This window comes from Anolis carolinensis, chromosome 2 (assembly GCF_035594765.1).
Source record: "Anolis carolinensis isolate JA03-04 chromosome 2, rAnoCar3.1.pri, whole genome shotgun sequence".
Taxonomy (NCBI): Eukaryota; Metazoa; Chordata; class Lepidosauria; order Squamata; family Dactyloidae; genus Anolis; species Anolis carolinensis.
Window position 1 is genome coordinate 137,109,472 of NC_085842.1, and position 13,448 is coordinate 137,122,919.

Consider the following 13,448-nt stretch of genomic DNA (forward strand, 5'->3'; position numbering starts at 1 on the left):
GGTTGGCCTACTTCTGAAACATTTGATTTAGTAAAAGATTAATTCATGTAACATAAGCTGTGTATTTTTTCTTGGGTCGCATTGTATGAATGCTCTGAAGAAAGGAATGATGGATTGGCAATGCGAGTTCATTGCTGCTCTTCCTCATAAGTCTCCTTCGGGGCTAAATAATCTAGATGACAAGTGGCAATTCTTGTTGAGCAGAGCAGATTATCATCTAAACACATTGTGAAGGTTTCTTAAGGATCCAAGAAAGATGTGACTGAAGCGCATTTTAATTATATGCTTGCTTTTAGCTGTTGCTTTATTTAGAAAACACAGCTAGGAAGTTGTATGGGGGTGTTGAGCCATATTCCAAACAAAAAAAATCTCGTATTCCATTAGCTCTTGTTTGCCCTAATTTTAATCTTTGTAAAATTGAGGCACATAGGGTGTTTTGTTTAGTCAGTTTGGGGGTTGTAGGGGTGTCATGGAGGAAAGGGTGAACCCCCTCCTTCTTTGGTCCTGCAGCTGCTCTTAGTAAACAAAGATGTGGCCAGACACATGCAATTCAGAAATGTGCTTAAAGTCACGTCTAATTTGAACCTAAGAAGAAAGCAAAATATGCCTGTGATTTATCCAGATTGGGATAGCAGATGGTAAACGGATTTTAGAAGTAGCACTTCTTTTCAAATACCCAAATTTCTTGTTCAAAATGAGCCTGAAACCTGGTTCAAATGTAATAGCCAACTGTAATTTTTGCTGCATGAACAAGCTGTATCTTTTTGCACAAATGCATAGGAAACACATCTTAAAGAACTGATAGTTAGCTTGATTTGGATATGATTTAAACTTGCTTGTTTAAAAACAAATTAATGATACTTTTATGACCTCAAAACCAAGTAGAAACATGCAAATGTGAAACTTGTCAGAGCTCATTCAGGCAGTGAGAAACCATGGCTTCCTGTTATGTCTGCAACAGAACAATATGCATATTGCAGAAATCAAGATGGGTTCAGTAGGTTCCATCAAGAATACATGATAGATCTTTATTTTTATCATGTTACAAGTTCCTTTCTCTTTCAGCTTTTCTTTCTTTCCCTATGCCATCCACAGCTCATGGCTGGAGTTATACATAAAAAAGTACCTGCTCTCAAATACAAATTCAACTTAAGAACTTATCTTGTTCGTAACTTGCAAACTGCCTGTACTATATCAGATCTTGCTTTAAAAAATCTAATAAACATAATGTGAAAATAGTGTATAAATTTTAAATGAAATCAGTTTTTGAGGTCCATGGAATATAGATCTTCACCCCGGTTTGGGGGTATACTTTAGAAAGACTGACTGGTAGGAACACAAGATAATGCTTTTCTGTTGGGTTGTGATGAATGTAATGATTTAGGCAGCACTAGTAGCTGGATTATTTGGAGGCAAACTGAGAAACAGTAATAGGAAATAACTTTCATTTTGCTTTTCATTCTAAACAGTACAAGGATTGTTCCTTTTTTAACCTTTTCTCAGCACGTGTCTTCTGTTTGTAATATTATATCTGGCCCAGGGTTATCCAGGAAGGTTCATGGTTTATCAGAGATATTATTATATGAATATTTGTAGTTACAGTCTACCTTTGCGGACTTTCAAAGTCTGCTCAGGATTTACTTGTTTGATAGGAAACCCAGAGACTGGAAAGTTAAGTGTTACTCTTCTGTTCCAAGCTCATGTCTCATTTATAGAATACTCCGTATTCTGTGTGGTTCATATGATAAGTAAGAGAGATGGTGTTGGTGGGACATAGCATTGGCTTACTGTTCAGTTAAGTGAAGGATATTCCATGCTACCAAGCAAATGGAAACTCAGAACTCATCTGGGAAGAGAAGGCAGAAAAAACTATATTAGACTGTAGCTAAAATATTGACAAAAACTTGTCATATTGTATGTACGTACTCTTTGAATATATGAGTGCATTTGTCTATACTGTACGTCTATTGTATGTTTTTGAAATCATGGTGTATAGATTAGTATCTTTCACAAAAACTAGGGAGACCCAACACTAAATCCTTAGATCTCAAGTATTTTGAGATACCTTGGATAAGTTAATGTTTTTCAGATTTCTTACTCCCACAGAATTGTGATGAGGGCAAAAGTGTGTGTGTAAAATAGTCTTTCCTGCTCTATTTCACGTAATTGCAGAAAATGTATAAAACTGTGGCCCCATCAAGGATAAATATTGATCAGTTTAGAACTTTAAAGGTTGATTCTACGGTTCAGTTATTTTCTCAAGTCAGTCTCCTAAAAGCCTATGATGTGATGTTATCCCTGTCTGAAATTTCAAATGTGAGGTGAAAATGAGTATCAACTGAGGCTTTTCCATGTTTCTTTCTCACAATTGTCTTGGATACCAAATACTTGCAAGCCACTAAAATGACTTGTAATTGTAAGACTATATAAATGCATAACTGCATTGCCTGGCATTGAAAGCCTCATGGGCCATATAAAATGACCGGTGTTCTAGATTCAGCCCACGGGCCTTGTGTTTGACCCATGTTCTAGCCTTGTGCTATGGCCAAAGATGATTACTTCCTTGTTGGCGAGACACCTTTACTTGATCATCTTATTCTATCTGGTCTCTCTCAGTCCCGGCTTAGCGGTGGAAAGAGACATGGACAGGAAGTAGACCAACATCGTGAGGTATCACTTCCTACACAGCAGTGGAACGCTGGAGGGATTTCTGTTTCTCCTGTCGCGCAAAATCTCTAAGGAGTTTGAGGATTGCAAATTGCTCATCCATTCTCTAGTAAGTGGAATATCCCAATCTTTTAATTGAATTTAGACAGTTTAAACACCCATTTTCAGAATATATGATTGGTGTCTCCCCCCCCCTTCCCCATATATTACTTAAAAAGAGATAAGTGGCTATTAGCCTAGGAAGCTAACGTAAATTACCCCACCCAGAATGCAAAACAGAACAGCTAAACTTTCTGTCCAGTGATTTTCACACTGTTAATGAGTAGGTAGGAACCTGTGTGTTCACAGCCCTAACAGTTACGTTCTACATATAATTGCTTTGATTGTACAATGTGTGGGTGTCTTAAGTTTCACATTATTGACATTTTCAGAGATGTTTTGCTGAAGTGAGACAGAAAGCCGAGATATTCTAAAGGTGAAGGCCTTGGAAACTAAACTAAACTCAAGGCAACATATTGAGTCATTCTATACTTTCTTATATGTTGTTAAAAAAGGAGAGACATTTAAGAATCAAATACACAAATAAAAAGAAAATGATTCATTTCATTCCAGTCCATTTTGTAAATCTGGAGGATTTGATTAGAATGGAAACATTTTATTAAAGATGTTTCATTTGGTACTAACTACAATCATAAGACAGGGACACCTTTCAGCAATGTAGAATTGTTATAGTTCACACTGTGGTCTCGCTTCTCTTTTTTCCACTGCTTAAAATTACAGTGTATTTCCACAAAACAGGGAATGTAGCAGATAAAGAGCCAAGGAGTAGGGAGTGCATGGCCCTCCAGCTCCCATCTGTTTCCTATGGAGAGGCTTAGTTTTCTTCTAGTGATTCATAAGTGATAGCTCTGTCCTCTGCTTGCTTAATTCAGGGATGGTCAAGCAATGGCCCTTCAAGTGATGGTGGGTTCCAGCTCCCATAAATCCTAGACAATCTGGCCAATGATCAGGGATGACGAGCCGTGTAGGCTGAAACCTGGCCCTTTTTTATCTGGAGGGACCTAGGTTGAGGAAGGCTGCCTTTGAGCCATCAGTATTGATGTTCTTCATTATTGTGGTCTAGTAAGAAAGGAACACACAGCTAGTTGACTTTGAGTGCCCATCGTTTGTATTTTGGTAGGGAGGGAGCTCTTGTTTTATGGAGAAAGTAGGCCTCTTGGTCCAACCGTCTGACCAAATGAACCACTCCAAACTTGACAGCACATGAAACTAGGCTGTCAGTCAAAATTTGTAGTATGGCAGAGATACTGCCTGGTAACACTTTGATTTTGGAAATGATAAGGCTGTTGCTTACGCCACTGAGGTGCTAATAAAAAAAAGAAATAACTGTAACTCCTGGTTTACTATAGAAATGTTTATCCTGTCCCCAAACAACCTAAATTGTATATATTTGAATTCATGGATTCTTTAAAAGGGTCAAATACTGCTTTTGCCTTGGAAGTTTTGGTCATCCTTTAACTTCCTTTGTCTGACATTTCCCTCTCTTCAGTGATGCCTCTTTTAACTCCTCCCATCTTTCTCCCTTTTTAGGTGCTCATTTTAACCAGAAGGGCATGCAAGTATGGAGCCATCCCAAGTCCGTTTCTCCACTGGATTTAACAATAAAGCAAAGTAGTCAAAATGTGCAGTCTTTTATTTCAGCACACAGTTTGTTTTTTTAAAAAATAGAGTGCATTGCAGTAGTCTATTTGAGATGTGACAAGAGCGTGGACCACTGTGGCCAACTCTGGCTTCTCAAGGTACAGGCACAACTGGCACACAAATTTTAATTGTGTGAAAGCTCCCCTGGCCACCGCTGAAACCTGGGGTTCTAGGCTCAGTGATGAGTCCAAGATCACTCCCAAGCTGTGAACCTGCATCTTCAGAGGTAGTGTAACCCCCTCCAGCACCAGCTGTAATCCTATACCCTGTTTGACCTTCTGACTGACCAGGAAAAGTCTATAACCTTGCCCCTACCTTATTTTCCATCTTCATTGCTATGATACTTCACCTTGGTTGGAAGCTTTCCACCAGAGTGGAAATCATCTATCGGACCGATGGCAAGCTATTTAACCTCAGCAGACTGAAAGCCAAAACCAAGGTCACCACAACAGCTATTGTATAACTCCAATATGCTGATGACAACATAGTCTGTGCGCACTCAGAAGAAGACCTACAAGCCACTCTAAACACCTTTGCAGAAGCATACAAGAAGCTCGGCCTCTCATTGAACATTGAGAAAACCAAAGTGCTCTTCCAACAGGCACCAGCTAACCCCTCTGCAATGCCAGGAATACAGCTTAATGATGTCACATGAGAAAACGTTGACCATTACCGCTACCTTGGCAGCCACCTCTCCACAAAAGTTAACATTGAGACTGAAATACAACACCGCCTGAGCTCTGCAAGTGCAGCATTTTCCCAAATGAAGCAGAGAGTGTTTGATGATCAGGACATTCGCGAAGATACCAAGGTGCTTGTTTACAAAGCCATTGTCCTCCCAACCCTGCTCTACGCCTGCGAAACGTGGACGGTCTACAGACATCACACTCAACTCCCGGAGCGTTTCCATCAGCGTTGCCTCAGAAAAAACCTTCAAATCTTTTGGGAAGACAGGCGGACAAATGTCAGTGTGCTTGAGGAAGCAAAGACCACCAGCATTGAAGTGATGCTCCTACGCCATCAACTCTGCTGGACTGGCCACGTTGTCCGAATGCCCGATCACCGTCTCCCAAAACAGTTACTCTACTCAGAACTCAAGAATGGGAAACGTAATGTTGGTGGACAGGAAAAGAGATTTAAAGATGGGCTTAAAGCCAACCTTAAAAACTGTGGCATAGACACAACTGAGAAGCCCTGGCCCTTGAGCACTTTAATTGGAGGTCAGCTGTGACCAGCAGTGCTGCGGAGTTCGAAGAGGCACGAATGGAGGGCTTAAGGGAGAAACCTGCCAAGAGGAAGGCCCGTCAAGCCAACCCTGACCGGGACCGCCTTCCCCCTGGAAACCAATGTCCTCACTGCAGGAGAACATGCAGATAAAAAATAGGTCTCTTCAGCCACCTACAGACACACCCCCAAGAACCCACAGATGGAAGACAATCATCCTCGAACTACGAGGGATCGCCTAAGTAAGTAATCTTGTAGTTTGCTACAAACCCCTTGTAAGGTGGAAGGTGTTGCTCACAGAGTGAGGTGACGTGACTGACAATCTTGCTATTGATTAAAACTTGTCTTACTGGAAAGAGGTTGCAGATTTTGCTTTCTCAAGAGTTTGGGAGTAAGGTATTACAAGGCCATAATGTAGTGCCCTGTGATGTGTTGCTTTTCCCAGGGTAATGACTCCTGCCATCTGAAACAAGGTAGTGCATTTTAGTGGGACATCATCTTGCTTCTACAATGGAATTTGGGTTGATGTCCAGTTCCCTCCCACTTTGTCCTTTTTGAAGATTGAGAAAACATTTACACTCTTAAAGTTTGCAAACACACCACTTGCTCTTTAGCCTCCAAGGGTGCCTGGGGAATTGAAAGAGAAACCTTTAAGAGAAATGGTCATAGAAGGGGCTTGGGATTTGTGGGCTTGTTTACCGACACAGAAGAGAAAAAGGCTGTGTTCAAAGCTGTTTCAGCACAGGATCACTGTATGTCACATGGACAGTTTGGGTGCATCCCAATGTATGTACTCTATGGCCATACTGGAGCCATTCTGGTCAGGAAAACATGGAGCTGTGCCTCCTTGTAATGGTATACAAGGCAGGTTGTAGTGCTAACAGTTAAATGGACATGTAAGGAGTTTGCATAAGGAAAAAAGGTATACTTCCTCATTCAAACTTACAATAACCACAGCTGGGGCAATGAAGCATTACACTATCTTAGTGTCATCTGTTGTGTTGGTTGGGAGGATACACTTCTGGTAGCTACATTCCAAAAATTTAACTTTTCGAGCCTTTGGAGGTGGCTCATTTCCCTGTTCCTGTCAGAAGATCTGTGTTGATGTGTGTCGGCAACAACATGATGAAATTAAGTGCCATCTGCTTAAAACGTTGAAAGACAATTCAGCACAGGTATGGTATGTTGTGTTTTACTGATCAGGAGTATCCAACCATTCACTCCTTTTATAGAGCTGATCATGATCCCCTTGTCCTAGTCTTGCTTACTAGCTCTGTTCTGGTCCTGCCTTCAAACCTTCTGTCTTACCATTGAATATTTGTGCAGAATAAGCATAGTTCCGTCCCTGCCACCTCACACTTCCTTTTTGGTTCCTTCTGCTCTCACCTCGGTTATTCTTTCCCAGTCATCTGTCACCAGTTTTTGGGCTTGCTCTCAACTGTCAGCTTTGCATTAGTCGACACATCGTACTTTAGAAGAACACATAAAAGCAGGACATGTGTTCTATCATCGCAAGTGTTGTGGAATGTAATCTGTGGGCTGGGATTGGAACAATGTCATATGCTGACATGTTTGTAATACAGACATACCTCAGTTTAGAAAGCCTTTGGTGGTAAAATTCCTTTTTAAAATGTGCTTTTGTATCCTTCCAGCTACCCGTTTGCCTCATCTGACTAGATTAAAGGTTATTTTAGCAGCAGTGGCATGGGGAAATGGTGAACGAGGGCTGGAGAAACAGGCCTTTGGTATAGATTGCAGCTGTTTATCTGATGTAAACAATTCAATTAATTCATACATTAATGTTTGCCAATTAATTAACACAGAACTGATTTTTTTTTAAAAAAAAATTCTTTCAGAATACTTTGCCCAGGTCAAACAACACCTTTTAAAGTGATCGATTCAAATAAACTTTACAACATTACTTATAATATGACTGATAGATACATGCTGTGCAAGGATGTCCTGGATTTCACGTTCATTAAGGTATACATATATGATTTAGTAGAGGGCAGTAGGAGGGAGAAAGAAAGAAAATTCCTTGGGGTAGAAACAGTTGCCCCTCGCCTCACATTGCAGTGGTTCCCAAGCCTTGCGTTTTCAGGTGTTTTAGACTTGTCCCAGAAATTTATTTTATTAATGTATTTACTTGTACTTTTACCCTGCTTTTCTCAACCCCGGAGAGGACTCAAGATACCATGCAGCTTAACCAGTGGTGAGGATTCCTAAGAGCTAATGTAAAAACACTGGAAAACTGTTCTAGTCGTTCTTTTGACACAAAAGGAGAAAAGATTTGCACAGCAAAAGGGGTAAAATTTTGAAGTGTCGGCACTCATGAGAACAATTCCTGTAGGTGTGCCATCACCACACAAGAATGTCCCATATGCAGACAGATCTATGTAGGTGTTCCTGTCTGTTCACTCACCCACATTTGTACACACTTGAGACAAAAATTCTCATTTTATTAGCATCACAGAAGAATTAGATGGCAAAGAATGTAGCAGTTGAATCTGTGAGCAGAGAGACTGGTGATTTCACGAGAAAGGTAAAAAGGATGCACAATGGTCAGGATATCAGACATGTGCAGCCATTCACTGGGGCACCTGGGCAGGTGGTTTGGGCAGGTAAAAGCTGGCAATGTTGAAGGATCCCCCTCTGCACTATCTGGCAACCAGAGGAAAATGTTGCACAAGTAGGCATTGGAGACCTCTTTACATGGTGTCTCTAGAAGTGCTTAAGGTAAAGGTAAAGGTTTTCCCTGACATGAAGTCTAGTCATGCCCAACTCTGGAGATTGGTGCTCAACTCCATTTCTAAGCTGAAGAGCAGGCATTGTCATATGGCCAGCATGACTGCATGGAGTGCCGTTAACCTTACCGCAGAAGCGGTACTTATTGATCTACTCACATTTGCATGCTTTTGAACTGCTAGGTTGTCAGAAGCTGGGACTAATACTGGGAGCTCACTCCGCTCCCCGGATCCAAACCGCCGACTTTTTGGTCAGCAAGTTCAGCAGCTCAGTGGTTTAACCCGCTGCGCCACCGAGGGCTCTCTAGAAGTGCTTTCACTAATGTAAATCAAGGCTATGGTAAATCACTGAAGACGATTCCCCAGTAAGCATAAGGTGGAAACTTTAAATTTTCTTTTGATACTTGGGTTTATCTCCCAAGTATCAGGGAGGAACCCTATGTCCTAAAACTATCCATTTATTTTCCCTTCAGGACAGATAGTTTATAAAGTTAGTGAGACGAAGGTCCCTTTTATACTGCCCTATATCCCAGGATCTGATCCCAGATTATTTGGCAATGGAGACTCATATCCAGTACAAAGCAGAGAACCTGGGATCAGATCCCAAGATGCAAGAACAGTGCAGAAAAGGCCTAATTGCCCACTCAAGACCTGCAAAATATTTGCACTCCAACACAGATGCTCTGAATCTTGTGGGAACTGGAGGTAAACTCAAGCTTCAGGCTGTTTCACGGTACTCTAGAAATCCTTATCACTGGGAAAATGATCACCACCCTACTAAAACTAGGGCCACTTCTACACTGCCATATAAAATCCAGATTATCTGCTTTGAACTGGATTATATGGCAGTGTAGACTCATTTAATCCAATTCAAAGCAGATAATATGATTATCTGCTTTTATAATATGGATTATATGGCGGTGTAGAAGGGGCCTTGATGGAAAGGAAGCTAGACTGGTTTTCCTGTGGGATTAGTATATTTGTAGCAGAGATGAGCATTCACCCAGGAAATTTCTCTTTGCAGCTCAGGCTCTTAACAGGTGTGCTTTTAACAAGCATTTGATGGCTTCTGAACACATTTAGAGAACACTTGCTCTTGCTTCTGTTAGATGGAGAGGGGAGAAGAGGGGGAAGCCACACTGATGGTCTAAGAGTGTATTGACACAATACAATTTTAATACTTTGATAGCATTTTAACAGCCATGACTTCATCCTCTGGAAACTTGGGACATGCAATTTCTTGACGTATTTGTAGTTTTCTGTTAGAGCTGTAACACTAAAGAATTCAAGGGAGTTCATTGAAGTGCAAATCTCAAGATGCCACTGAACAGAGTAATACCACTTACTGGAGTCTTAAGTGCTATAGATGTGAAATACAGATACCCACTTCATTCTTGGGGGGCATGGTTATTTTATAGAGGGAAAATATAGGACATGATCTCATCATCTTCTGGTACACACCTCATGCATCTTGATGTCACTTATAGGCAGATTCCCATCCATTCCCACAAATGGCTAAGACTTGGCACTCTCCTCGCCTGCTGCTCATTCCTTAACTGGCACTATCTAGTCCTTTACTTTGGCCATAGGGGAGAAAAGAGTACATTTTCTTCCCCCCCCCCCCCCCCCCCCGCTGCCTCACACCCACATGACAAAAGGGACACACAAAGGAGAAAAGGTCATTCAACATTTATGCAATTATACAAAGTGGGAAAATGTTTCGAATTACACTCCACCTTTCCTCATTGTACACTTGCAACTCTCCGTCTGTCACTAGCCACTGTCACTTTCCTGCAGAACAAAACTGACCTGCCACTGATCTCCGGATTGCTGTTTACATTTAATTATCTTACAAACACCTGCCTTGAGGTCTGCAAGGTTATGTGTGTGGCTGCCTTTGCTTGTTGGTGGCCAATTGTGGTTTAATTAGCTTGAGAGGGAATTTTACCCTGTGGTTCAGGTACGAGTCAAAAGGTCACACCATCTCTCCTCCACATTTTTCAAAACTCTTCTAGGGGCTTTGAGTACTTGTCACCTCTGATACTTGTTTTTTGATGAAGTGATTCCCATTTCCAAGGCCAGCAGTCCTTGTTTTGGATGCTAAAAGTCAGACTACCCTTCTGTTCTTAAATGATCAAATCACTTTTCCCCTATTAGCAAAATACTTGATGCAAGAGTTGTGTCTACATAATAAGAACTGTTAATGGTGACAAATGTATCGCCTGTGCAAAGAAACTGATGTCAATAATTCTGGAATAATGTATTTCTTCGGTTCTGAAACACACTTTTTCCTATACAAACATCTCTAAAAATGGAATGTGTCTTAGAATCACAGGTATATCTTTTGTATTTTTGTTGGTGGTGGTGCATCTTACAATTGATGGTGTCTTACAATGGAAGAATCACAGACTATCATCCTCGAATGACAGAAAAACTGTATATTGCTGGGAATAGCACCTAAATCTGCTGGAGGTACCAGATCCCATTCGATCTTGGAAGTTATAGGCTGTATTTCAGAAGACGGCACCAACAAGCCACCTCTTGAGTATTGCATGTCTAAGAAAATTATGAAATTCATAGGATTGTTGTAAATCATTAGGTGACTTGAGAGCACAAGCACACAGTATGGCTAAGGAAAACATGTTGTCTGTGCACACATAGCTTTGCTAGGAGACATAGATGATTAACCTTGGCAGAGAAAGTCATGTTATTGTTTTAATACTATTTAAATACATAGTATTAAAGAGCCAAAGTAGTCAAGTTAGATTGCTGTAGAAAAAGTCCCGAGACTTGTGATACCTTAGAATTAACAAATTTGATTGGATTACTCCACAAAATAAAACCGGCATATTAAAGTCCCACAAGATTTTCACACACTTTTTGAGAAGAAACATTTATACAAAAGAAAAGAAAACTCTCATAGCCAAAACAATCAAAGCTCTTGAGGTCTCCAAGAAAAGGATGGGAACTGGTGTGCCAGTACCTAGTCGGTTATCCCTTCTGAAGCAAATGAAAACACTTCAGACAGAAAGCTCTCTTTGGCGTCTTGACTGAGCCTGAGCAGTTAGGTTCAGTTCAGTGGGCAGTAAAAGGTTTCCTGGAGTTTTGTTTTGCATAGGCATGTAGTGTTGCCATATTCTTCTGCCACGTTTTATTGCCTGATGCCTTTTGATACCTTCCAAAAACGCCTGACATTATCTATGGAAATCTCAATCAGAAAGAAACTGATGGATGCATGAGCAGTGAGCTCATAAAGAGAAACTTGCTACATAATGTGTTGTGCTTCATATTAATGCAGTACCTGTCCTAAGGATCTGGGAGGAAGAGCATCCACACAGCACTGGGGGACTCTCAGTATTTGAACAAATATGGCAAACTGAGTCATGTTTGGTACATCAGAAAGGCGAAAAACCTAGGATCGGCAATGAATAAGCTACAGGTGGACTATTCCTGCAAGATGCAAAAGGTAGCTGGCTGTTAGTCCAGTGTTGATGATCTTGGGCAAAATAAGTCAATAGTTGTCCATCCCAACTCTTCAGTCAGCAAAGGAGACATTTTCATATGGTAGTGCAAGAACTTTATAACATCAAGTTGGGGTAAAGAAATGAGTCTATACCACTCTAGACATCATGAAATCGATGTCAGAGGAGTATCTGGCCATCATTAGCATAGAAGTGATATCATTACCTTTTAAAAGAGGTAAGGCACTTACATTTCCCACTGTTTTACTCCACTCCCAGGCTTGTGCCCCTAACCCTGTTGAATGTATTGTGGAGTGGGAGTCACAGCAGAGAGTACTGTTTCTCCTTATTGATGAGGCACGTGCTCCCTGTGTACCTTGTTTACAAGGATAACTGCACTTCTGAGAGCTTTCTGGAAATGCACTTCTCTTTGTAAACAAAGTGTACAGGAAATGCATGACCTGTTTTAAAAGGGAAAGAACCAACTTTCCCCTTCTTTTCTTGTACCAACCATTGCTGCCAGGGATGTAGCTGCACTCCCATTGCAAAAAGTCATGGAAAATCTACCATTTCTACTAGAAAACAGTATTTTTTTTTCAACTGTTCATTCCTTATTCCTCTTTCATAGTACCAGAACTTGTTCCTCTGCAATAACACTGTATCTCTTGGGGTCCTGCTACAGAGAACTGTTTTGAAAGAGAGTCATTATGAGTACAGTAGGTCTGAGCAGACAATTGCTCTAGTGTATTATTGCCTCTTCTGAGAACTGTTTTGTGGTTCTCAGCAGGGGTGCAACATCAAGATCATGGCAAATACAGTATTATTCCATACTCTTTGCCCCCTTTTGCCAATGATCTTCATCAGACTTCTCTTCAGAGAGGAAGCTAAAATGCAAAAAAAAAAAAATACACTCATACTGCACGACACCTCAAAAACGTAATTCCTTTTTGTCCTGGTAAATCTGCAACTGAATACCCCACAAAGGCATCACCGAAAGTGCATGAATAGCAGAGCAGTTAACAAATGTTTTTGTCCATTTTTCTGCCAACCGACTTTATGTTTCTTGTAGTAGTATTTTCTCTCATCCCTGGATAATCACACTGGATGGGCTCCCCATCTAGTATGGATTAATATGCATGCTCATGACCAAATCCTACGAGAATATTCTCTGTGGATTAACCAACTGGTAGTCCCTCGTGTATAATTGGTACTTGCAGGTTATCAGCCCTGTCCTCACTCCCCATGAAAGCAAAAGAAGGTCTCCTGTGGATCACCAGATTGGTCACACAGAGAGAACTGAGAGGAGCTGCCCAGCCCCTTCCTTGTCCACGGCACACACTGCCTTCACCGCTGATACAGCTTCATGATGCCGGCCCGGTGTAAACTCTTCCAAAGCTCAGCCTCTAAGAGCATATCATGGTTGGCATAGAAGACCAAGGGCTTCTTCTCGTGTTCATAGTAATGATCTGAGAATGTCCTGTAACTATCTGTGATGAAGCCAAACGCACTGACCTAGGGAAATGAGAAAAAGAGAGGTAAAAGCAAGAGTGAAAGAGGGACATGGCATGAGCCCATCCTTCCATCCCCAATGCATCATTTCACTCAAAACCTCTTTATGCTTAAAGAGATTGCAGAATGGCTCAGGCTTCAG

General features: G+C 41.1%; 1 protein-coding gene, 1 long non-coding RNA gene and 1 other non-coding gene across 6 annotated transcripts in view; 2 read left to right on the forward strand and 1 right to left on the reverse strand.

The window, feature by feature from the left end:
* The window catches only part of LOC100560112 (uncharacterized), a 31,469-nt gene that overhangs the window by 4,482 nt on the left and 13,539 nt on the right, over positions 1–13,448 (forward strand). For 3 of the 4 annotated variants that reach the window (XR_010002886.1, XR_010002887.1, XR_010002885.1), the window contains 2 exons: positions 2,617–2,776; positions 4,258–4,348. This is a non-coding gene — a long non-coding RNA (uncharacterized LOC100560112). Of the gene's footprint in view, positions 1–2,616; positions 2,777–4,257; positions 6,768–13,448 lie in introns of those variants that run through there. The other variant, XR_010002884.1, reaches the window with a different exon arrangement.
* LOC134297248 (small nucleolar RNA R38) lies at positions 2,274–2,349 on the forward strand. The gene has a single exon (XR_010003977.1). It is a non-coding gene; the product is annotated as a small nucleolar RNA R38 (small nucleolar RNA).
* st6galnac2 (ST6 N-acetylgalactosaminide alpha-2,6-sialyltransferase 2) overlaps positions 11,039–13,448 on the reverse strand; it is a 47,330-nt gene continuing 44,920 nt past the window's right edge. The window contains exon 10 of the mRNA XM_008104366.3: positions 11,039–13,309. Coding sequence (XP_008102573.2) covers positions 13,142–13,309 — 168 coding nt within the window. The 3' untranslated portion in view covers positions 11,039–13,141. The remainder of the gene's footprint in view (positions 13,310–13,448) is intronic.